The sequence below is a fragment of the Triturus cristatus genome, chromosome 2_1, assembly GCF_964204655.1.
Source record: "Triturus cristatus chromosome 2_1, aTriCri1.1, whole genome shotgun sequence".
NCBI lineage: Eukaryota > Metazoa > Chordata > Amphibia > Caudata > Salamandridae > Triturus > Triturus cristatus.
The window spans coordinates 268,559,798-268,583,274 of record NC_140581.1 but is presented as its reverse complement, the minus strand read 5'-3'; the positions used below and the strand labels follow the sequence as shown (position 1 = coordinate 268,583,274).

The following is a 23,477-nucleotide window of genomic DNA, read 5'->3' as shown; positions in this document are numbered from 1 at the left end:
TAGCTAGCAATATTACCATGTGGGCATGTGCGCAGGCAGCCACAACTCCCTCCAGGCACCCCGGTCCCAAAGCTGAGCAAGAGGTAACACTCCAACCCACAACCATGTGTCAGCTATTGCATTGCCCACCTCCACCTAACAGGCAGGTAGCCATATTAACAGGGAGGGGTGTTTACTGACATCACACTTACAGGTATGTAGCCATGTTAACAGGGAGGGGTGTTTGCTCACCTTCACCTAACAGGTAGATATCCATCTTAACAGGGAGGGGTGTTTGTGGGTGGGAAGACTGCACTACAACTCTCACCAGGCCCCCTGTCCCAAAGCCTAGCAGGATGGAGCACTCCCCCCAACCATGTGTCAGCCATTGCATTGCTCACCTCCACCTAACAGGTAGGTAGCCATCTTAACTGGGAGGGGTGTTTATAGGTGGGAAGACTGCACCACAACTGCCACCAGGACCCCTGTCCCAAAGCCCAGCATGATGGAGCACCCCCTCCAACCATGTGGCAGCCATTGCATTGCTCACCTTCACCTAACAGGTAGGTAGCCATCTGAACTGGGAGGGGTGTTTGTGGGTGAGAAGACTGCATTACAACTCCCACCAGGCCCCCTGTCCCAAAGCCCAGCAGGATGGAGCACTCCCCTCAATCATGTGTCCGCCATTGCATTGCTCTCATTATACTAACAGGTAGGTAGCCATCTTAACAGGGAGGGGTGTTTGATGGTGGGAAGACTGCACTACAACTCCCACCAGGCCCCCTGTTCCAAAGCCCAGCAGGATGGAGCACTAACCCCCCAACAACCATGTGTCAGCCATTGTGTCAGCCATTGCATTGCTCACCTTCACCTAATAGGTAGCTAGCAATCTTAACTGGGAGGGGTGTGTGGGTGGGAAGACTGCACTACAACTCCCACCATACCCCCTGTTTCAAAGCCCAGCATGATGGAGCACTCCCCACACCCACAACCCAGTGGCAGCAATTCACCTCAACTGTGCCCCAGAACAGGTGGTTAGACAGCGCATGCACCCTGTCATTCCTCTAAAAATGCATGGAGCCATATGACCACACCAGCCCTCACATGTAATCCAACTTGGCATCGATCCAAAAGCCACTTCCAGTGTGCAGACAGCTAAGCATGTGTAACTGTCACAGAAATTAAAGTTTAAACCACAAAGTCACATGTTGAAGAAATTCAGGGCTCAATCATGCACAGCACTGAATGCCATGTGTAAGTGCCATGGGGGCAGAGCATCAAGGCCCATATGAACACAAAACATGCATGGTCAGTAGGTAAAAGAAAGTAAAGTACATGATATGACAAAGGTATGCATAAGTTTACAATGGCAAGTCCTTGCTCAGATGTAACGTCTTCCATGTAGAGTAAATAAAATAGAAGCCTCACACAAAGTTGTTGTGCTGCTAGTCGTTAGATGACGATATGTCCTTGTAATCACACAATCTATTCGTGGAACATGGTATCTATTGACATGTCACACCATGGACAAGTAATGTATGTACCTCCACATAATGTCCTGATGCTCAGTGCCGTGCAGCCAAAAAAAGTGACATCAATGTAAAATTGTGTGGTGTATCACATGTAACATCTAACACCAAGCTTGTGGGGTGCACTTCAATGACCATTTCACCTCTGTCCAACAGGAGATCAACAATTGTCTACAGCAGAAGAGAACACTGACCTGCAGAGCCAATCATCCCCCCCCCCAGAACATGGACCCTAGGATGCAGACTCCCTCAGTTTCTCGGATGCGGAGAATGAACCTGGCTCATCCGGACTGCCAGGGCGCACCACGTCCCAGGCCCCCACTGTCCCCACCACCACCACCTCAGCAACAACAATCGCGCTGGCCCCTGCTGCAACTACCTGTGCTGCCTCAAACACCACCACCACCACCAGTGCTGCCTGCAACACTCTCCCTGCCTCAGAGGATACCAACACCACCCAACAATCGGAAGAGGGCAGGGAGAGTCTGCGGGTGCGTCGAGTGGCAACAACACAGGTTTGGGACAGCAGGGCAGGTGGGAGGGCAACTGGGGGACAAAATCGACAGGACACTGGTGCCAAAGCCCTGGCCAACATTGCCCGAGTCCTTGGGGCATATGAAAAAACCCAGGGTCACGTGGGTCAGGTTCTGGAAGAAGAGCGTGAGCTCCGCCTGCTGCTGAGATCCATGGACACGCGTATGGGCCAAATCGTGGACCTAATGGGCCAGCTTGTGCGTGTTCTGAGGGACAGTCATGCTGCCCAAAGGACAGCTCAACCTCCCTCCAGTGGCCCACAGGACGTTACTCCCACCACCTCAACTGCGGCTACAGAGAGGAGTGAGCTGGAACAAGATGACTCCTCAGACACCGCAGAGCCCGCAGCAGAGGTTCCCCTGGAAAACGCAAAAGGGGCCATCCAAGAAAACCCTACGGGAATATCAACTGGCAAAGCACCAGCCACATGCAAGTCAAAGAGCAAGCCATGATGGCACCTCTCTTCACCTTAACATTGACTTTTTTGACTATTCTTACCCACACTGCAATGTTGATGGCAGGTGTCTGTTGGACTGTGTCACCACATCAATGTGGTGACTACTCTAATGTCTGGTCTACCATCACTGACAACTCATTGATTCACTTTGCACCATTTTCTTAAACCCCACTTGCCTGTCACAAACAATCTTTGTAATAAACACTCTTTACACACCTATATCTTTGTGTCAGCTCCATGTTTATCACAGAATGGTCAATGTTGACTCATATTCCAATGTACCTGAAACTAGGATTGTGAGGAGGCATTGAGAGGCTGAAGGGACCTAGAAAGACATGAGAACGACATTTACTAGTCAGGTGATGGCATCACAGCCAGTACACAACACTAGCCATCAAGGCACACAACCCAGCACACATTACAATGAGAAACAATATCAACATATACATCATGTGGCTGGTCATGACTACACTGTGCCACAAACATCAGCCATCAGCAGAGAGCCATCAACAGGAAGCAGTCAGAAAGCTCCCCTAGGCCTTTGCACAACCATCAACGATAGACAATGTCACTGTTGTACAATGTAACTCACACTCAAGGGAAGTAGTGTTTTATGAGCTGTTGACGCAGGTCGACACCCTCCTCCTCTCCACAATCCTCGTCACTGGACATGTGTGGGTTTGCAGGCGGGGGTATCTGCTGCTCATCATTGTCCAGGAGCAGGGGGATCTCTTTGCGCAAGGCCAGGTTGTAGAGCATGTAGCATGCAACTACTATCTGACACACCTTCTGGGGAGAGTAGAGTAGTGCACATCCGCTCTTGTCCAGACACCGGAATCTAGACTTCAGAAGACCAAAGGCACGCTGCACCACACGATGTGTCCTCCCATGGGCCTCATTGTAGCGGACTTCACCCGGGGTCCTGGGATTCCTCAGTGGGCTCAGCCACCAAGGCCGGTTGGGATATGCAGAGTCACCTAGGTGTGAGATACACAGACCAATTTTGTAATATAACTGTGGCAGATGACAGCATGTCACACATACAGCACACCACTTGACTCTGCGTGCTCACCCACATTCCACGCTCGCTCCGGATGCATATTTGCAAGCAGCTGTGGCACGATGCTGTTATGCACTATGTACGAGTCATGTGCTGATCCTGGAAATTCAGCACAAACCTGGGAGATTATCATATCCACTTGACATACCACTTGCACATTGGTGGAATGGAAATGCTTCCTGTTCCTGCAGATGTGCTCACATGCCTGTGGTGGAACCAGGCCAGCATGTGTGCAGTCAAAGGCACCAACAACATTGGGGATGAGGGCAAGGTCATAAAATTCCCCCTTCACAGCTGCCAATTCACTGCTCCTGGGAAAATGGATGTAGCTGTCCTTGTAGGTTATCATAGCGGACAGGAAATCACGGAGCACCACGCTGAACATTGGTTGAGACATCCCACCTGCGCTGGACACCGTGTACTGGAACAAGCCAATTGCAAAGAAATGCAGGGCTGCCATCACCTTACATGTTGGTGTCAAAGCAGTCGGATATATTCTGCGAGGCCTCAGATGAGGCTCCAACTGAGCACATAGGTCCTAAAGGGTAGGTCAGTCCAAACGGAATTTACGTATGATGTCCTCATCCTCCATGTCGGCAAGCAATGTGAATGAATGATGCACATTTGGTCGCCTCTTAGGTAAGATGAAAGGGGACACATGTCAATTAAATCCCCCTAGGAGATGTGTTAACCTTCTTACGTTTTGACTGACACAGCGCCAACATTGACTGGCCAGAAACAACAGCTTACAGCACGAGTCACATGTAGAGACACCTTGATCCAAAGTAGTTGTTCACGTGTCCAGTATGTACATAGCGAGTACTCCAAAACAGATTCAGACAATGTGAATGCCAAATGGTACATTCCAACATCCTGTGTCACCAGCCCTGGGAGTAGTTGACACAGCACAAGTGTGAAACAGCAACACTGCTGGCTTCCACGTAGCTGCTGTACCTGCAATACCTTCTTGTGTGATTCAGACAGGGCACCCATTACCAACACAATGAGCACAGTGTGTGCATAAATATCAAGTATGGACAAGAGTCCAGCAATCTACACAGTGAAATAGGCACATTATGGAGTAAGTCCATCATTACTGTGGGTTGCTTAGCCATCTCACACATTGACATGTGTACATATTTGAGAGTCACTCACACAACAGATCTGTGTACATGCACATCATCATAAGTGACATGTGATGGAGTACATGCCAATGCATGTAATCCTGTGCACTGACATGGCATGTGTAGGCATAAGTGAGTTAAATGTCACACTAGCAATTGATTACACCATCTGGTTGCATGATTCATAGTAAGTGTCTACTGTTCAATGCTGAGAAATGGCCATTGCCATAGCCCCAGCATGAAGTGTCCATAGGTGCCGTAAGTGTGCACCGCCACCGCAATCACAACCATTGGCACCAATGTAAAGATGCCAAATCGCTGTAGCGACCACCTGGCCCCTGCAGTGTGACACCGCCAATAACCATACCCCTACAGCCAATGGGAACCGCAATTGCGGTAGTGAACTTCACTTTTGAAAATCGCGGTAGGCGTGCTCCGCTACCATGGGGCCGGTCGTTGATACCAATGTAAAGATGCTAAATGGCGGTAGCGACCGCCTGGCCCCTGCGGTGTGGCACCGCCAATGCCCATACCCCGACAGCCAATGGGAACTGCAATTGCGGTAAAGAAATGCACTTTTCAAAATTGCGGTAGGCATGCTCTGCCACCGCGGGGCTGGTCATTGGATACAATTGAAAGATGCATGATTGCGGTAGAGACCGCCTGGGCCCCGCGGTGTGACACCGCCAATGCCCATGCCCTTTCAGCCAATAGGAACCACAATCGCGGTAGAGAAATGCACTTCTGAAAATTGTGGTAGGCGTACTCCGCTACCGCGGGGCTGATCATTAGTCAAATTTGAAAAAAGCTGACCTAGAACACCAATTGCAGCCGTTGAGTACCACTGAAGCAACCCCAGGGGGCTCTATATGTCTGGGAGAGAGCCAGACATTTCCACTGCATCCAGACACTGCTGACTGACACTCTTCACCACCAACTGCTGCTATTCCTGTCTCCTGGACCCAGTGATGGCGAGAACGGAGAACATCAGGGCCCGTCCCTTCACAACAGAGGAGCTGGAGTTCCCGGTGGGCGGTGTGCTCTCACAGTATGGGAGGCTATATGGTGCTCCTGATGTCATGGTAAGTGTTTCAGAGTGAAAATAGGAGAGTGCAAAGAGTGCACACATGAATTTGATCTGCTGTAGTATGTGCCTGTGATTGCAGGTTTGTGTGATACACTGCCTAGCATGCTGACTTCATGTAAATGGGTTTTGTAGCCTAATTTCCAGAGATCCTAGGCTGCATTTCAGGATGGGAGGGACATGCAGTGTTTTTGCAGCCATACAGTGACACTGCTGGTTTGGAAAGTGGAAGTCAGAACAAACATTGCCTGTGCTAATGGATGTCAGATTCCATGAGGTTTTCACATGCACATTTGTGACATTACAAAGGTTTTTCGTCCAGAGGGTACTGAAGGAAGTGTGTTTAACTTCCGTATTGCCACCATGGATATGTAAGCATTATGCGCAAGAATGAAAAGCCTGAGGGTGATACTCTTGGTGGAAATTCACCTATGACACAGCAGATTGTTGTGCTTCTGAAACATCCTACTTCCATTCTTTTCATTATGTTTACTGACTTGCATGTGTAGGCACTGTTTGCCCTCTCATATTGTACATGCATGTGACTGCTCAGATGGCCCTTGTTTACCCTCAGTGTGAGCCCCCCTGGCCTGCACAGTTACTGCCCAAGTTGACAGGGACCCATCAATGAATGGACAGAGTGAAACATATGTGTTGTCTGCCACCCTATTCATCAAAGAGCTATCTCCGGCCTGTGGATAGTGCAAGACAGACCTTGTGAGAAGGGTGTGAGAATGTAAGATCATGTCCCTGAATGTGACCTCCATGACACAGTGAGCCATTCACAGGCCAAGGACATTGAGGGGTGTGTAGTGTTGGTCACATTAAGTCTGCCCCGACACATCATTTTAAATGTAATGTATGTCTTGTTCCCTCACATACTGCATCGCAGATGAGGGCCTTTTTCACATTGCTTTCTGTGTTGGCATTCTGCATGTGTATGAGATGGTCAGGGACTGTGTCTATCCTCATACCTGCATGCATTTCTATACAATTATCTGATGGTAATGTACTACGTGTCATGCTGTATGGCCTCTGCTAAACATATCTGTATTGCTGTGTTAAGTTTGTGCATGCTCCTGTACTGAGACACAGTGGTACATAACCCAGTGTCACTGAAACTTCCTCTTCTTGTCTCCTATGCCTGCAGCTTAAAGTCTGCCAGCGTAAGGCCTTATGGATGGCCATTGTACGCAAGGTGCAGGCTCTGGGTGTCTCCAACCGATGGCACACACACTGTCACAAGAGGTGGGATGACATCTGCCGGCTGAGCAAAAACATGGCAGAAATTACACTGGGGCTGCTCACTGGGACTGGCAGGTTGGCGTGCAGGAGCATGATACCACTAATGGCCCGCATCTTGACAGTGACAGAGCCAGAGCCGGATGGACGTTTGAGGGCCCATCAGCAGCAAGTTGGGGGTGAGTATTCTGCGAAGGGTAACTTTAGGTGTGAGTGACTGCATGTATCCCAACCCTGAGCCAGTGCAGAGCTCTCGGATGTTTCTAGTGTGATGCAATGGCTTATAAGTGGCCTCTGTGTTGAGTGCAGCTGTCATGCATTTACGCTACATGTACATGCTCATGTGTTTAATAAAATGGCCCTTGACATTGTAAGATGAGATGTGCAACGGTCGTTGTGCTTCAAAGCACAACATGGTGGACATCAGTAGCTCATGACCATAGTGTAAGTACATTCTGGAGTCATTCTGGAGTCAGTATATGTGTTGTCCCCCTTACAGTGACTACATATGTGACTGTGACAACATGTTGAGATGTACATCTATCTCACCTACAGGCACGTAGGTATGCTCACAGAAATCTATATGTCAGGTTACATGGAGGCACAGGCAAGCTATTTGGCTGTGTGAACGTCACATGGCTCATTAATGCCAAGTATACATGTTTCCATTCATTTTCTGAGTTGTGCATTAAGGTTGCACATGCAGACTGCACAGGGTGGTGTGCAACATAGGGGTATCATAATCCAGTTTTGAGCTTTGCTTGCATATGACGTTTGTGCGTGTAGCACTATACTGAACCTATGTCTCTGTCTATTGCAGCATTTACTGAGGGCACAGAAGGACAGGGGACGGACACCAGTGGTGAGGCATCTGGCATGACTGCTATACATGAGCTCACTGACACTGATGTGACCAGCGCCTCGGAGGGGGGACAGGAGTGCCCTTGAAGAATGACGCCCAGAAACACCAACCTCAATGTCATCTAACTCCAGCGGTGACTCCTCGATGTTGGTGGGCACAGGGAGTGGGAAATCTGCCTCTTCTTCCACCACACACTGTCCAGTGCCCACCCTCCCGGCTACTACCACTAGTGCTCCTCGCGCCCGAAGCAGTAAGAAGGGTAGAGTGCCCTTCCCTCCAGGCACCGCTGCCCCTGTCTCCCCTGCTGCCCTCAGTGTTGAGGCGGTGAACCTTTTGCGCCAGCTGTGTGTGGGTCAGACTACTCTCCTGAATGTCTTCCAGGATCATGACAAGAAGTTGGCACAGGTAGTTGCCTTCATGGAGGGGCTTCATTCTGACGTTGGTAGGCTACACAGAACTGTCCTGTCTTTGTCCTCCACAGTGACGGCAGCCATTCAGCTGTCACAGGCTCAGAGCCCAGCTCCAGTCCCCTCAGCAAACACCCTGCCAGTGGCAACATCTGACAAGAGTGACCAGACACCACAGCCCTCACTTTCCAAGTACTCAACACGGAGCACACAACAGCAGCACTCCAAGCGGCCCAGAGCGCAGACACCATTCCCAAAACACAAAACAGGCATACAGGAGCGCAAAGGCAAAAGCCCTTCAGGTGACACTCAGGGGCATCAGGCCAAGAAGCAGGCCTCAGGCTCACATGCATCCAAATCAGCCCCGTCCCCAAACCTGCCCCAAAAGACAAACAAACAGTTCCCCTGGCTGCTGTGAAGCTGGTGCCTGCAAAGAGTCCGCAGAAACAGTTCTCTAAGGCAGATTAACCTACAACCTCAACTCCCACCCACACCCCTGTGAAGCTGGGACAGGAGAGCAATGTGGGGGGTTCACCTGGTCAACAGGGGATGGAGGGGAAAAGGCAAGGCCAGGCCAAGTGTACCATCAGATCCAGAAAATTCCCACAGGGAGGGTCACCACCTGCACCTGATGTGGCTGTTGGGCAAGGCCCCACTTCCCACTCCTACCAAGACAATTCTTGGCTATCGATTTCCCAAGAAGTAGAGAGGCAGCCCTCCACATTCACCCTCACACACCGTGTCTCACGGCAGCATGTCTCTGCCTCTGGGTGCCACCATGCCACCTGGTCCAAGTAGTCCTCCGGCTCCCAAAGCCACTGATGCCTCTACCTCAGCTGGTCCTCTCTCTCCCAGGTCCAGTCCTCCAACGGTCCCCGACAATCAGCCACCTCCCAATTCAACTGACAGCCAAGTCTGAGGCAAAGTCCCCAACCTAAACCCATCTTACTTTGAACTATGAACTGGCTAATGGCCTTGCTGTTTGTCACTTTGGATGCCCATTCCCTGTGCAGATTCTCATGCACAAATGTACATACTTTGAATTATGGACTGGCCAATTGTCTTGCTGGTTGTCACGTTAAATGCCCATTCCCTGTGCAGGTTCTCATGCACACATATACATACTTTGAACTATGGACTGGCCAATGGCCTTGCTGTTTGTCACTTTGGATTCCCATTCCCTGTGCAGGTTCTCATGCACACATGTACATATTTTAAACTATGGACTGGCTAACGGCCTTGCTGTTTTCTACTTTTGATGCCTATCTGGGTGATATGTAATAAAGACAGTTACTCCTGTTGTCTGCTTTGTCAGTGTCCTTGGTAAATAAAATGTTTTCTGTATGGGTATGGTTGCATGTGACAAATGCTCTGTATGCAACTTTAACAATGCAAATTGATTGTTTTACTTTTTCAGAGTGACAGGCACTTTAGTTCTTCTTCACTCTGAGGCTTGAGGGTACAATGATGGTTGTTTGTGATGATCTACTGTTATCCTAATCATCCTATGGTCACGTTTGATAGATTGTACACATGTCATGTTATGATGCAATACCACAACAGAGGTGACTTCTATCCACAGGATTACTTGCGTGATGACCAGATTCCATCATATCTGTGTGATCTTTCTTGATGTGTGTACAGCAGTGTATGTGTGGTCATCTTGCGTAGGCCTGTCTTCGTAGTCACATGGGTACATTAGGATATGTGAACTTGAGTGGTCATACCGTGTGAATGGGCTTTTTATTGTGAGTAGTGTTGATGTGTGTGTGTCCCTGCAATGCCAACTGCACACGTGTGATCCATGTAATGTGTGGCTGTTTAAATTGTCTGTCATGTGCTTCAGATTGTGGACACATGTAGGAGTTGGTAGGTTGGGCACTGTGCAGTGTGTTGGTGTGTCCTTGACCCCCTGGGGGACACCTACTTGTTGTTGCTGCCAGTTGTGAGTATGCAGAGTGTGTGACTGACAAGTCTGTGTTGTGTTTTGTTGGTCAGCCATGTGTCTTGTTTCTGTTTGTGCTCACTGTGCCGACCTGCTCAGCCACACTGACATTATTTGTGAGTTTTCACATGCATTGCTGTCACTTGACACATTTTTGGCTCCAGTATGGTATGTAGTATGTGGAGTCATGCCATCCCCTATAGGTGCTTCTGATGCCTACACATTATGAGTGACTCCTCTATGTGTTTGTGTTCTGTACACGCCTCACCTGTCCACTACTGATGTACACACCGCTTCAATCTCATGTCTTCCACCCCATGGCTTGCCAGTGTGTGAGCCTCCCCACCACTTCATAGTGTGACACTATGCTTTATGATGCTGAACTGTGTATAGGACCAATGTGCCACTCAGGACAGTTTCCACTGCGGTCCAACATTTAAATCTCTGTTGCAATATCATCAATCCCTTTTGTTACAATGTTGATCATCGTTTTGCTAGAGAGGCATGGCCACTATCCTGCTGTAAGTTTAACACTGATTGCTGTGGTTTGGGAATTACAGCTGCATTCTTCTACTCATAGACCTAAAAGGGACTACCATGCTGTCAGCATGTCTTCATTTTCTTTGCTTGATGGTGTTCTTTGGAAAAAGGTGCATCATGAAATTCTGAGCAATCCATAAATGTTTTAATTACTTGTGTTTTGAGAATTTTATGGCCACTCCAGGACTTTTTGCAAGTTTATGGGACAGAAATGCTGTTAAACAACTAATGATGACTGGGGGCGTGGCCAAGCAGTCGATGATGGCGGACGCGTGAGCCTTCAGATCTGCGCCAGCCGACTAAACTATCCTGTGTTCTACCTGTTTACCCTCGGCCCCGTGTGGGGTAGAAGCTGGGGGAGGCCCCCGAGGCTTGGGGGAGCTGAGCGACACCAGTCTTGGTGGTGAGGACTGCAGTGGAGCCGCTGGAGGGGGTCGCCTTCTCGGGCCGCCGGTTGAGATATCCAAGATGGCGGGTGCGCGGCGGCTCCAAAACTGAAAGGCATAGGGACTGGTAGATCGGAGCCCCGAGCGCTTGTTGAAGCATCCAGGAAAGGTGGCGGAGGACGGACGCCGAGTTGGGCGGGCGGGCCGCCAAGGCGATTCCTCCCCCTCCCAATGAGCGGCACTGTCCCTGCAGCGCTGGGTCCCAGACGGACGTGCGGTGAATGGTGCTAACCCCGCCTACGCCACTAGCGCTGCAGCCTTGCCTTGGAGGACTGCGAAGGGAAGGGAGGCAGGCCGCATCGGTATGGCCAGAGAAGCCTGCGCAGGCAATACATACCAGCGCCTGGGGTCTGCCTGGAGGAGCGACCGGGGTGCAGAGACCAGGCGGTTCCCTGGGGTGCCGGCGCTTGGAGAGGTGGCGGAGGGGGGCCAATTTGAGTGATCGGAAGACGCACACGGAGCTCATAAGCTGAAAAGAAATATTGGCGACTGGAAGGTGATGTGGGAGTGCTTAAGGTGACACACTGCGGGGTCCCTAAAGGAGACGTGGTGGATGGTGTCGGCGCCGTCTGCGCCACTAACGGTGAGACCTAATTTTGGAGGACGGCGAGGGGTAGAGAGATCACCCGCATTGATAAGATCAGAAGCAGTAAATACCAACACCTGGAGGAGCACACTGGGTGTGGAGACCTGGCGGTCCCCCGGAGAGCCGGTGACATAAGAGGCGAGAGTCTCAGGGGAGCGGAGCAGCGCCAGCTTGACAGGGCTGAGAGGTCGGACAACCTGCACGGAGTTTGTAGGCCAGAATGAAATATCGGCGGCTGGGCGGCGACGTGGGAGTATTTAAGATGTCACACTGCGAATCCCACATTTGGTAAACTCCTTGAGGCGGAAATGTGACTTTTGCCGGGTTCAGAGAAGAACTCGGTGTTCTGGGAACAGGTACGCTCTGCTGTGTTATTGACTGGGACTATAGGATTCCCATCTCTCGCCACTTGGCAGTTCTTCTTCATTCTCATCCTCAAAGGACGCTGGAGTGGTGGACACCCACTTGCCCGGGGGAGGAGATTGCTCCACAGCGAGTCAGCCACCCTCGGACAGTAAGAGCACGAATCACAGCAGACATGGGGAAGCCCAGGGCACCGCCGACGGGTCCCCCTCTTGAACGGGATGTAAGTGGAGGGACGCAAGACTCAAAAGACAAGGAGGCTGATCAACCGGATACTCTTGCACAACGGCAATTTGATTGATACCCTCCTTGCAGCCATTAAAGGCACTAAGGATACCTTACACCAAGACATTGCAACGGTCTCAGTGGGGCTGGGCCTCGTGAGGGCTGAACACGCAAAGCTCTCGGATCGGGTGAAGCAGGTGGAGGGATCACTGGAGACTGTGGTACCAATACAGCAAGGGTGCAAGGGCAGGTGGGGTACCTATCCCAAAGAGTTCTGCTACTGGAAAAGAGAGCAGAAGATGCAGAAGGGAGGAATCGAAGATGTAATATCCGAGTGGTGGGACTGCCGGAAGGTGAAGAAGGCACAGATATGGTGGCTTACTTAGAGGACTGGCTCCGGAAAGTGGTGGCACCGCAGGGCCTCTCCACATTTTATACCCTGGAACGAGTGCCGGCACGTCCGCCTGCTCCTGGTGGGCCTCCACGGACGGTGGTGGCTAAGTTGCTGCACTTCAGAGACAGAGACCTTTTGCTGAGGAGAGCATGAGAAGTGGGCCCCTTTGTGGTAGGCAACAGTAAAGTGACACTTTTCCCTGATTATACATTGGATGTACAAAGACGGAGAGCCTCGTTCTTTGAAGTGAAGAAGGCCCTAAGAGAAGAAGGCATTCAGTACGCCTTAATGTTCCCTGCTCGTCTAAAAATTATGATGGAAGGAAAGACTCACTTCTGTGAGGCCCCACAAACATCTTGGAACTGGTTGGAGGTGTATCGGGCGGGTGGCTCCCCTCACTCGACCTCAAGACGCCAAACAGTGGGACAGATGCGTGCAGGGAAATGTTTACAACAACAGAGGTGCCGGACAACTGTTCAGAAACCCAGCCCGACACGTCTGGCCGCGGAGCGCGCTGAAGTTCTGGAGGCGGTGGCCGCAGTGATGCAGTCCAGAGACTCTCCCTCTGAAACGGACTCCGAGGCTAAGTATGGGGAGGAGGACATAGACTCAGAGAGCTCGCAGGCTACCAGTGGGGTCCCGCTGTTGGTGACACCGCAGACTGCTGATGACTTGTAGGGGGTTACTGTGGGAGAGGAAATAGATTATAACCACTTGTATGGTGTAGTGGGGGTTGGCCTTGCTAAAGGGGGAAAGCGGTAGAACACTGCGGGGGTATAATCTGACGGAGAAGCATTGTCCTGAGGGGGCGCAGCTTTCTGGGGGTGAAATTAGGATTGGAAGGGGGTTCAGGGTTAATCATGAGGATAGTCGGCATTTAGCGGGCTATCTTGGTAGACGTCACTGATCTTGCCACGCACCCACAGCAGGTCTTAGGGTAGATTCCTTTAGACCTTTGCATACTTTGCCTTTGTTGCGTGGTGAGAAGCATCCCCATGGGTTATGTTGGTAGGTTTGGGTGGTTGGCCGTTGCCAATCCGCTCTTGGGATGGGGAGTTTTAGATAAGGGGGTTGTTTGCTTCCGCCAGGGGCACAGAAACGTTTTCAAGTGTGGAGCGGTGGGGGGGGAGCGCGATATTGAAGAATGGTGATAACAGGCGGTAAGCCCGAGCAGTTCCAACTGGTAACCTGGAATGTTAGAGGGATGAGATCACCACTGAAACAATATCAGGTACTGTCCTACTTTAGGCGTAGAGGGGCGCATGTGGTTATGCTGCAGGAAACGCATTTGGCGGAGGGGGAGATGGCCCATTTGGGTAGGCGCTGGCGGGGACAGTTGTATGCTACTACGTATACCGCTTTCTCCAGGGGGGTCCTGATTTGGATTAAACCGGGGGTTCCCTTTAGGCTCCTTAGGCAAAGGATCGATCAGGAAGGGAGATACGTGATAATTACAGGTACTTTGAGAGGCAGAGAGGTGACATTGGTGAATGTTTATAGCCCAAATAGAGCTCAGATTTCCTTTCTGACTGACCTCTCAGGGGTCCTGGCCAACTTCCCACACACAGATCTGATAATAGGGGGGGACTTTAATTGCATAGCTGATGTGCACTGGGATAGATCAACACCCCCGCTTCATGGGACTCAGGTTAAAACAACAGCTAGAGGGTTGAGAGCATGGGCCCAGGGATGGGACTTAAGGGATGTTTGGAGGCTACACAATCCCGGGACGCGGGACTACTCCTATTACTCACATTTATACGACCTGCATACCCGACTAGACATGTTTTGGTGCTCTTCATCCCTGTCCTCCTTACTTTCTACTACTGAGTATCTGGGTCGATCGCTATCAGACCACAGCCCATTGATTATGAGGTTTACTCTACTTCGGGAGCGGACTCTGATTCCCAGCTGGCCCCTTAGCCCTATACTGCTGGAAGATGAAGGATTCCAACACAATCACGCTGAACGGTTGACAGAATACTTCACCACTAATGGAGGCACGGCTAGTTCTCGGCTAGTGGAGTGGAAGGCATGCAAGGTGGTGGTGAGGGTGTTCTGCTTAGGGAAGACAGTTGGCACAAGACGCTTGGTAACGCAAGAGTTGGAAGACATAGAAGTCCGGATACTCCGGGCAGATAAAGAAGCGGCAGAGGGGGGACAAACATGGGACCGACTTGTGAAGCTGAGGAGTCAGTACCACCATGCCTGGGACCGACTGAGGGCCATAGACTGGCAAACACATCAAGCTGCCCAACACGCAGAAGGAGGAAGGGCGAGTAAACTACTCGCGTGGTTGATCAGGTCAGAGGGCAGGGGGTCCCCCATAACCAGTGTTACGGATCTTACGGGCCAGATACTAACCTCTCCAGGTGATATCAATGGAGCCTTCCGGATGTACTATGAGGCCTTATACGATGACCCTGACCCATGTGAAGCTGCACCACTGCAGCGGTACCTGGCGACTCAAGGTTTGGTGCAGCTGGATCGTACCTATCAGACTCAATTGGCTTCTCCGATGGGGGTAGGAGCTATCAAAGAATCGATAAGAGAGATGGCGAAGGGGAAAACACCCGGGCCGGATGGCCTGCCCGCGGAGTTCTATGCTACGTATATTGATATACTGTCTTCCCAATTAGAACGGGTTTATGCTCTGGCCCTGAAAGCTGGACTGTTACCACCCTCGATTAGGGAAGCATTGGTGGTTCCCCTCCCGAAAACAAATTCCGAACAGGTCCCATTATCCGATTTCCGACCACTTTCCATGTTGAATATGGATTTTAAGATCCTGAGTAAGGCCTTAGCGTTGAGACTTCTTCCCCATATGCGGCAACTGGTCCACACGGACCAATGCAGCTTTATCCCAGCTCGCTCGACGTCAAGTAACTTGAGACGTCTTTATCATGTGATGTTCCACCCTTCCCTTGGCGATTTTCCGGATGCCACTGTGATAGCCATTGACCTGGAAAAAGCTTTTGATTCCCTCCGGTGGGACTTTCTATTCGCAGTTATGATGGAGATGCAGCTGGGAGACGGCTGGTTGCAATGGATTAAGCTCCTCTACAAGAGCCCGAGTGCACGAGTACGGACAGGAGGCACAATCTCGTCCCCCTACCCCATCTATAGGGGGACTAGGCAGGGATGCCCATTGTCCCTATTGATCTTTGCACTCGCCATGGATCCTCTGGCCGCTCGCATACGGAGGGAGGCGGAGGGTGTGGGGATACCGATAGAGGGAGCGAATCATACCATTTCCTTATACGCGGACGATGTCCTGATTTATTTGAGAGACGGCTCTACGTGAGTCCAGATGATCATGGACTTGTTTGGAGAATTCACAGCCTTTTCAGGCCTACGAGTGAATACACTAAAGACTTTTGTCCTCCCGCTTAAACCTAGTATGCCTCGACCTTTGACAGTGCCGAACACATTGGTATGGGCACCGGTATCCATTAAATACCTTGTGAGTCAGATATACCACACACAGATGGATATGTTCGAAGGCAATCTGGGGGCTTCTTTGAGAAGCCTCAGGTCCCAGATCACATTCTGGCGATCACTAAAGTTGCCCCTTATGGCCTGCCTGGCACTTTCTAAAATGGTGATGCTCCCCCGGTTGGTATATTACTTTGTGAACCTTCCACTGCTGATCCCCAGGGTTTGGTTTCAGACGTTAGATGAACTCCTGCGTTCTCTTGTATGGGATGGTGACCGGAACCGGATATCATTGCAAACGTTGAGGCTGCCGTTGGCTTCTGGAGGACTCGGAGCCCCGGATTTCGAGGGGTACTATCTGGCGGCACAGCTGCAGTGGCTGTCTCGCTGGTTGGACGGTAGAGACAGTGACACTATATCGCTACCGATGGGGACAGCTCCGGCCCGGTTATAACCTCGACTTTTGGATAAGCGGCAAAAGGTGCTACCTATGGGGTACTACTTTCGGTGGCGGTGAAATGCTGGGACCGCTGTGTGACACGTTCCAGAGCCCGAACACGGTATGCTCCGGGTATCCCCCTTACAAGTATCCCGCAGGCAGGAAGAGGACCACCGCTTACACACCGACAGTTGACTGGGTGGTATGAGGCGGGGATACACACCATTGGGGATTGTTATAGGGATGGTGAGTGGCTCCCACTAGAGGAATTCCTGGAATACCATGAGCTCCCGGCGGGACAGTTCTTGAATTACCATAGGCTGAGACGGGCCATAGTTGAGTTATGGGGACCCCACACTACGGAACTGGATCCACACTCGGCACTGGAAGCGGTGGCAACTTTGGGCTCGGCGGGCCACCTGATCAGATGGCTGTACTTGGCAATAAGGGGTTTGACGCCAGAGGAATTGGGAGGCCTTAGGGGGAGATGGGCGGATTCCATAGGTAGGCCTTTCACAGATCAAGAATGGCAGAAAGTCATACGAAGCCCCAAGAAGGTATCTAGAAACACGGCATTTAAGGTGCTACAGTTTAATGTGCTCCACAGGACATACCTGACCCCGCATAGGCTGAATACCATTTATCAGCGGACGGACATCTCCTGCGCTAGATGTGCAGCCCTAGACGCAGATTTTGACCATATGATGTGGTCTTGCCCCCAGCTTGTTGTGTATTGGGGTGAGGTCCTGGCACAAGTTAACAAAGTGCTGGATAGGACTCTGGCTTGTACCCCAGAGGTCTGTTTACTGGGTCTCTATCCTAGACCAAAGTCTCGCAAGCTGGGGCACCGGTTTGTAGACTAAGCGCTCTTATTGGCAAAGAGGCAGATAGCGCTTAGGTGGAAGGCTAAAATTACCTCGTCTATAATGCTCTGGGGAGCAGAGGTCACACGATGGGCAAGGGCGGAAGAGAAGGCCCTTATTACAGAAGACAGAATCACCAAGAGGCGCAAACCGTTTGCTGAGCGCTGCGGAGCTATTGTTCAGGCATGGGAGTCTAGGGATGATCCAGAGAGGAGTGATAGTGCGGAGCTGGAGACACTGGAGGACCAGAGAGGGGTTGGGTGAAGTAGTGGGAGCAAAAATATTGGTTAGACGGACTTGGACTTGAGACGTGGTGATGTAGGTATTTCTTTGCCTCTCTCCCTCTTGTTGTTTTTTTTTTTTTTTGCTTTTCTGTTCTTGTTCTCTGGCCCCCCCTGCAATACCCCGCCTTTGTTGGGGGGGATCCACACTGATGGTAATGCATGTCTCTAGAGGACCATTGGATAGGGGTAGGCTCCTGGCGGGATTCAGTTATTTTTTGGTGGTTTGGTTACCCTAAAAAGGGATTGAGATCAGTGATGAATATTTTGAGCATATACGGAGTGTTTTGGCCTTATTAAAATTGTCATGTAAGAAATAGAGTTAAGGAGACACTTAGACCTTGTCAACCCCCTTGAAGTTATGAATAGGGGGGAATTTTGGCAAAGATCCCTACATAAACCATATGAGGCAAAGGAATGATGGCTTTCTGAAACTGTACTCAAGGTAACGGGGATTTTCTTTGTTTCCTTCTCCTGCCTAATCTTGGTATAATGCAAAATGTACTGTATCACGAGGATCCTTTATTTTTTTGTTATATGATAACTTGTGAAAATGCCAATAAAAATAATTAAAAAAACAAAAAAACAACTAATGATGACTGACTTTATTTGGCAATGGATACCAGCATCTTGATGCAAATAATCATCAGGAGCCAATCTGTTCCATCATGATAGACACCATTCCGTTACTCAATCAAACAGCTGTAAGGAAATATATAATTTTATGCAGTGGCAAAATTAATAGACTGCTCCAGCTAACAGTCCTAGAAGATTTCCGAAAAGATTTTCCTAATTTACTAATGGTGACAGATCAGACCACTTTGCATTTTATTTTCAAGAAACAGAAAAGTTTACAAAGATTTTGATTACCAAATATTCATCACATTGATTCATTCATTTCTAGAACAAGGCTACACATATTGGAAGGAAAATATCGATGTGAAAAGTATGAGAGGAACTACACGGATACCTTGTTCAGGGCATGTATGATTCCTAAAGAAATTATCTATTCAAATAAGTCTGCAAAAAGTCTCCTTGAGTTTTGCTTCTCTTTCAGAATATAAGACGTCATCACTTGCTAAATTTAAATTGACACATTTTGCAGATTTGAAATGGAATGAAAATGTTACTGCTAGTTAATTTAATGTGATGGTTAAGAATGGAACCTACTATAGCACTGTTTGGGATAGCCTTATGGGTATTGATATGTATCATACACATGTTTCTGTATCACCCCTCATCAGCCAGGCTAGTTTGAATTCAACGACACAGTGAGCTGGGGACCCACATCTGGGCATACCCAGCACATTTAGGCCAGCAAATGCAAAAACAACGAGGTGATGGATGTAATGCTTCAATTCATCTCAGCCACTGTCCATAGCTCAAGCTGCATCATTTGTTGTACACCATGCCACCCCCGTTTGAAACCAACCATAAGCAAATCAGTCTTGACCCTGCTCCTAATGGGAACAATCTAGCCTGAACTGCCAGGCCAGGTCCTTCCTCAACCATAACTAAGCGAACTGGTTTCATAGTAAAATCCCTCACCAGCCAGGCTAGCTTAAATCCAGTGGCACAATGAGCCCAGGACCCACGTCTGGGCATACCCGGCTGCAAATGCAAAATAACAAGGTGGTGGATGGAATGCTTGAATTAATCTCAGTCACTGGTGATTGCTCAGGGCAGCATCCCAATCCATCATTTTGGTTCCCAACATGCCACCCCAGTTTGGACCCAGCCATATAAAAATCACTCATGACACTGCTCCCCATGGAAACACTCCAGCTCAAACTGGCAGGTCAGGTCCTGCTTCAACTGTAAGCAATCATTCTGGGACTGGTTTCGGGGTATTCAACTTCATCAGCCAGGCTAGCTTGAATCTAGTGGCACAGCAAGCCTGGAACCTACGTCTGGTCATACCCTTCCCACTTAGGGCAATAAATGCAAAAAGAAAAGATGGTGGATGGAATGCTGAACATGGAATGGCATGGTGAGCAAACAAACTATGGATTTAAGCCAGATCTGTGATGGGTGTGAATGTCTGATTTGATCAGCATTTTGTCCATCATCTTTTCAAGATGGCAGTCACCTAAAGATCATACAAAACCTGTTCTTTTGAACCAAAGACCACTGAAAGAAGAAGAAAAAATTATTTACTCATCTCACATAATTTTCTTCACATGCCTACAATTTGGGGCCCACACAAGGGAAAGGACCAGACCTTGTATACAAAAGGGCTTATTTGAAAGAGTCTTGCGCTGCAGAAGCTTCACTTGCTTTGACGCTCTGGTGGTGTAAGCCTCCCAGTCATATCTGGGTGGCTTTGCATGGCTTCATAGATATGGAGTAAGATAAAGCAGGCCAAGCTGCTACTTTCCTTTACCGCACATCACAGAGGTTTTTCATGGGCGTTGCAGTAGGTTTTCCCACGCAGCACCCATGGATTTTAACGCTACCCCAGATTTACTTAATCACGTAGACCTGGGGCAGCATCAAAGCCTTACCCCTCCCAAGAGTAGGCGTAATGAGGAGATGTCACTTTCGATGTGTGCAGCCTCTGCAGCACACATTGAATGAAGAAAATGCTACCATGATGCAAGGGTGCCTGCAACGGAGGCGCCCTTGCAACATGGTGCAAGGGTGCCTACGTTGGCGCTAGGCAGCAAATTGTACGCCAGCGCAGGGGGAAAGGACAGGAATGCACCATATTTTACAAATATGGTGCATTGCTGCCTGTTCACATTGGCATAGGCAGTACAGCATGAACACTTGGGGTGCTACCCATCGCCAATTCCTCATAAATGAGGCCCCAAGTTCCTCCATTCCAATAGGTCAGGCTGGCAGCAGCACAACGCCTTGCAGGGAATCTTATCTCATGGTTTCAGGTTTGAGGGTAGAGGACAGCCCTACAAACCATTCAAATTTGCATACAAGTCATCTGATTATCACACTGGGAACTCTATCCCATATACTCAGGATATTCTCACACACAGAAGGCAGTATGCATCTGTACACCCTTCCCCACTAATAGGCACCGTATCACATTAAGGAACCGCATCACACAAATTTATAGAAAAGTGCACCTATGTATCAGTTTCCACCACTTGTCATCTTATCATCACATGAGGAACCTCATCTCCGATTACATCTACCCATCAATGTGCGTCACTGATCATCCTATCACCACATTGAACTCCACCTAACACAAGCAGGGTAGACTACTTCTATAGACCTTATTCTCACACATGGATCATAAATGAACAAGTCAAAATGTTGACGATTTCAGTGAACATATGCACATTTTCCACCACCAGAAATCCCTCACTAAAATATTGATCACTATTTTGCTAGATATTCACCACACTACATTCCTTCTTCCAAAAACAAATCCCTTAATGCACATTTGTTAATGCTATAAAATCATCTATAAAATCCAATAGTAGCTATTTTTAACAGGTACACACCGGTGTATCAACAGTATGGGTAAATAAGCATACATTGGTTTATATAATATTCTGAATATTATATCAATTGCATTTTTGGCTGCCTTCTGTACCTTCCATCTAAAAATGTGTTCAGGTGCTCTGCAAATGATTTTTTGGATGCTGTTTCCAATTCCTCTCCAGGAGACCAAGTCTTAATTTTGTAGCTGCCGGCCAATTTGTGATCATGTTCATTTGCACCTAAAATACAGAAAATAATCAGAATTTGTAAGAATTAATCCTCAAATGAGAATAAAATAACAGAAATAGCATTTGCAATCCTATAAGTTAATATTTTGCATCATAAATATTGTATCACAAACCAAAATAACAAGGTTTTATGTGGAGACTTCTGCTACAGTCAAGCATGTTATACTAAGTTCAACTTGAAGCAAAAATGACCCACCAAAGAAGAACAGCATGTGCCCCATGGTGTAAGAAACATCAAAGTAAAGGGGAGAAATGTGCAGCTGTGTACCATAGTATATATCCATAGCAGTATTCAATAGCAGAAAACTGTATAAATGTGTCCCATTAATCAACAACAGGAAAAAAAACAGTATGGTCATGAACTGGTACAGGGAACAGTCAGTATAATATTCTCCAGCTATACACAAGAACTTGTTGAATTTGAAATGTCCCTTTCCCTGATGTAATGAACTATGTTGTGTTAAGTTAACCGTGTGTGGCTATATTACACACAGTAATGTTCGTGTTTGTGGCCTACTAGGACACATATAAAGTTTAAAGGCCTGCTTGACTAAGGTAACCCCATCTTGGACTTTGTAATCACTGTTTGTCTGTATTTGTATTCCTGCTATGCAACCCACTGAGTTATCCTTGTCATTCGCAAGCTTCAGTGTAGAAGCTTGCTCCCCTGACTCCTCTCTGCCTCCTGGTACAATTCCCCCCTCCCTTTGGCTCTGCTGCAAAAGCAGACAGAATGACCTTGGCACACAGATAGTGTGCTCAGCCCCAGAATCGAAACTCCCCAACTGTCTTTGTTGTGTAACTGGTCCCAGCTGGAAATTTCCAGTCTGGGGAGGGGTGGAAAAGCTTACTCTGTGCCTCTGTGTTCTGAATTCAGTCCTCCTCAGCGTCCATCTTGAGTGCAGGTTTGACGGGGCTCTCTCTGCAGAGATTTACTAATGAAGCTGGTTTGTATCTTCTCCACTGTCTGACTGACTCTATATTTGGGAAGGCATAGAAGGCGGTAATGACCCGCGTGGTATGAGAATTTACTGTGTCCTTCAGATGGCGCCCGAACAGGGACTCCGCTTTATTAGGGCCCCCTTATCTGTAATCAGATCATAGGGGCCGAGGTGGTACTTGGTCAGACAGGTGGAACGGGGGCCCTCATGTACAAGACCGAGTTTGGTTCTTGCAGATGCGCCGCCTCCCCGATCAGGTGGATCCCCGGCTAGTGGCCCTTGGCCGGAGTCCTGAAGGCAAAACCTTGGAGATGACCGTTTGGTCCGGAGAGTCGGCAGTGAAGAACAACCTGTGCCCTTTGTGCACCAGGTGAGTGATTTGATTAGTGGAAATTGGTGCCATGGCGTAATGTGGTGAGTCGGTGGACCCTTGAGGAACACAGAGTGCGTGTGGGCAGTTCGCCGGGCCGATTGGTAATTGGCTATTTTGTAAAAAAGGGCCCGGAATGCTTACAGGTAATCTGCCAGATCTTTGGTGAGTTTATTGGAGACTTTTGAAAAGACACACGGGGTGTACAGTAAGGTGTGATCCAACTGTCAGGCAGCCTCCGGTCTGCAGCAGGTTTTGGCGAGCTCTGGGAAAGGTCTGGGGCAACGCTAGCCAGAAGGGTCCCAGATGCGGTCCGGGAAAGGTTTCGGAATGGTCTGGAGAAGGTCTGTGGCAAAAGCCAGTCTTTTGGTCTCTGGAGCAGTCTATGGACTGTTCGTTTTTGTATTGTATCGGTCTGGGGCTGAGGCCAGTCCTCTGGTGTAGACATGAGCCGAAGGGCTATGTCGAATAGCGTAATTGAGTGGTAAAACACGTGTTCTGTATTGCTGAGGCGAAACTGGTTCTGGTCTTGTATCTGATGATATTTGGGTTGCTGACTTGTGTGACTGTTGCTGAGAGTGGTGTGGTTTGAGTTTAGAGGTATATAGTTTTACAGAGGCATCACAAGTCTCTTATCAGTTAGTCTGTGTAATTGAATTGAGAGCCCTTACTAGAGCTG

At 49.1% G+C, this 23,477-nt stretch overlaps 1 protein-coding gene across 1 annotated transcript in view; it reads right to left on the bottom strand.

Annotated features, from left to right (window-relative positions):
• Positions 1 to 23,477, bottom strand: part of LOC146864080 (UDP-glycosyltransferase 3A1-like) — a 680,300-nt gene that overhangs the window by 412,129 nt on the left and 244,694 nt on the right. The window contains exon 3 of the mRNA XM_085640710.1: positions 21,352 to 21,478. Within this exon, the coding sequence (XP_085496836.1) occupies positions 21,352 to 21,478 (127 nt within the window). The remainder of the gene's footprint in view (positions 1 to 21,351; positions 21,479 to 23,477) is intronic.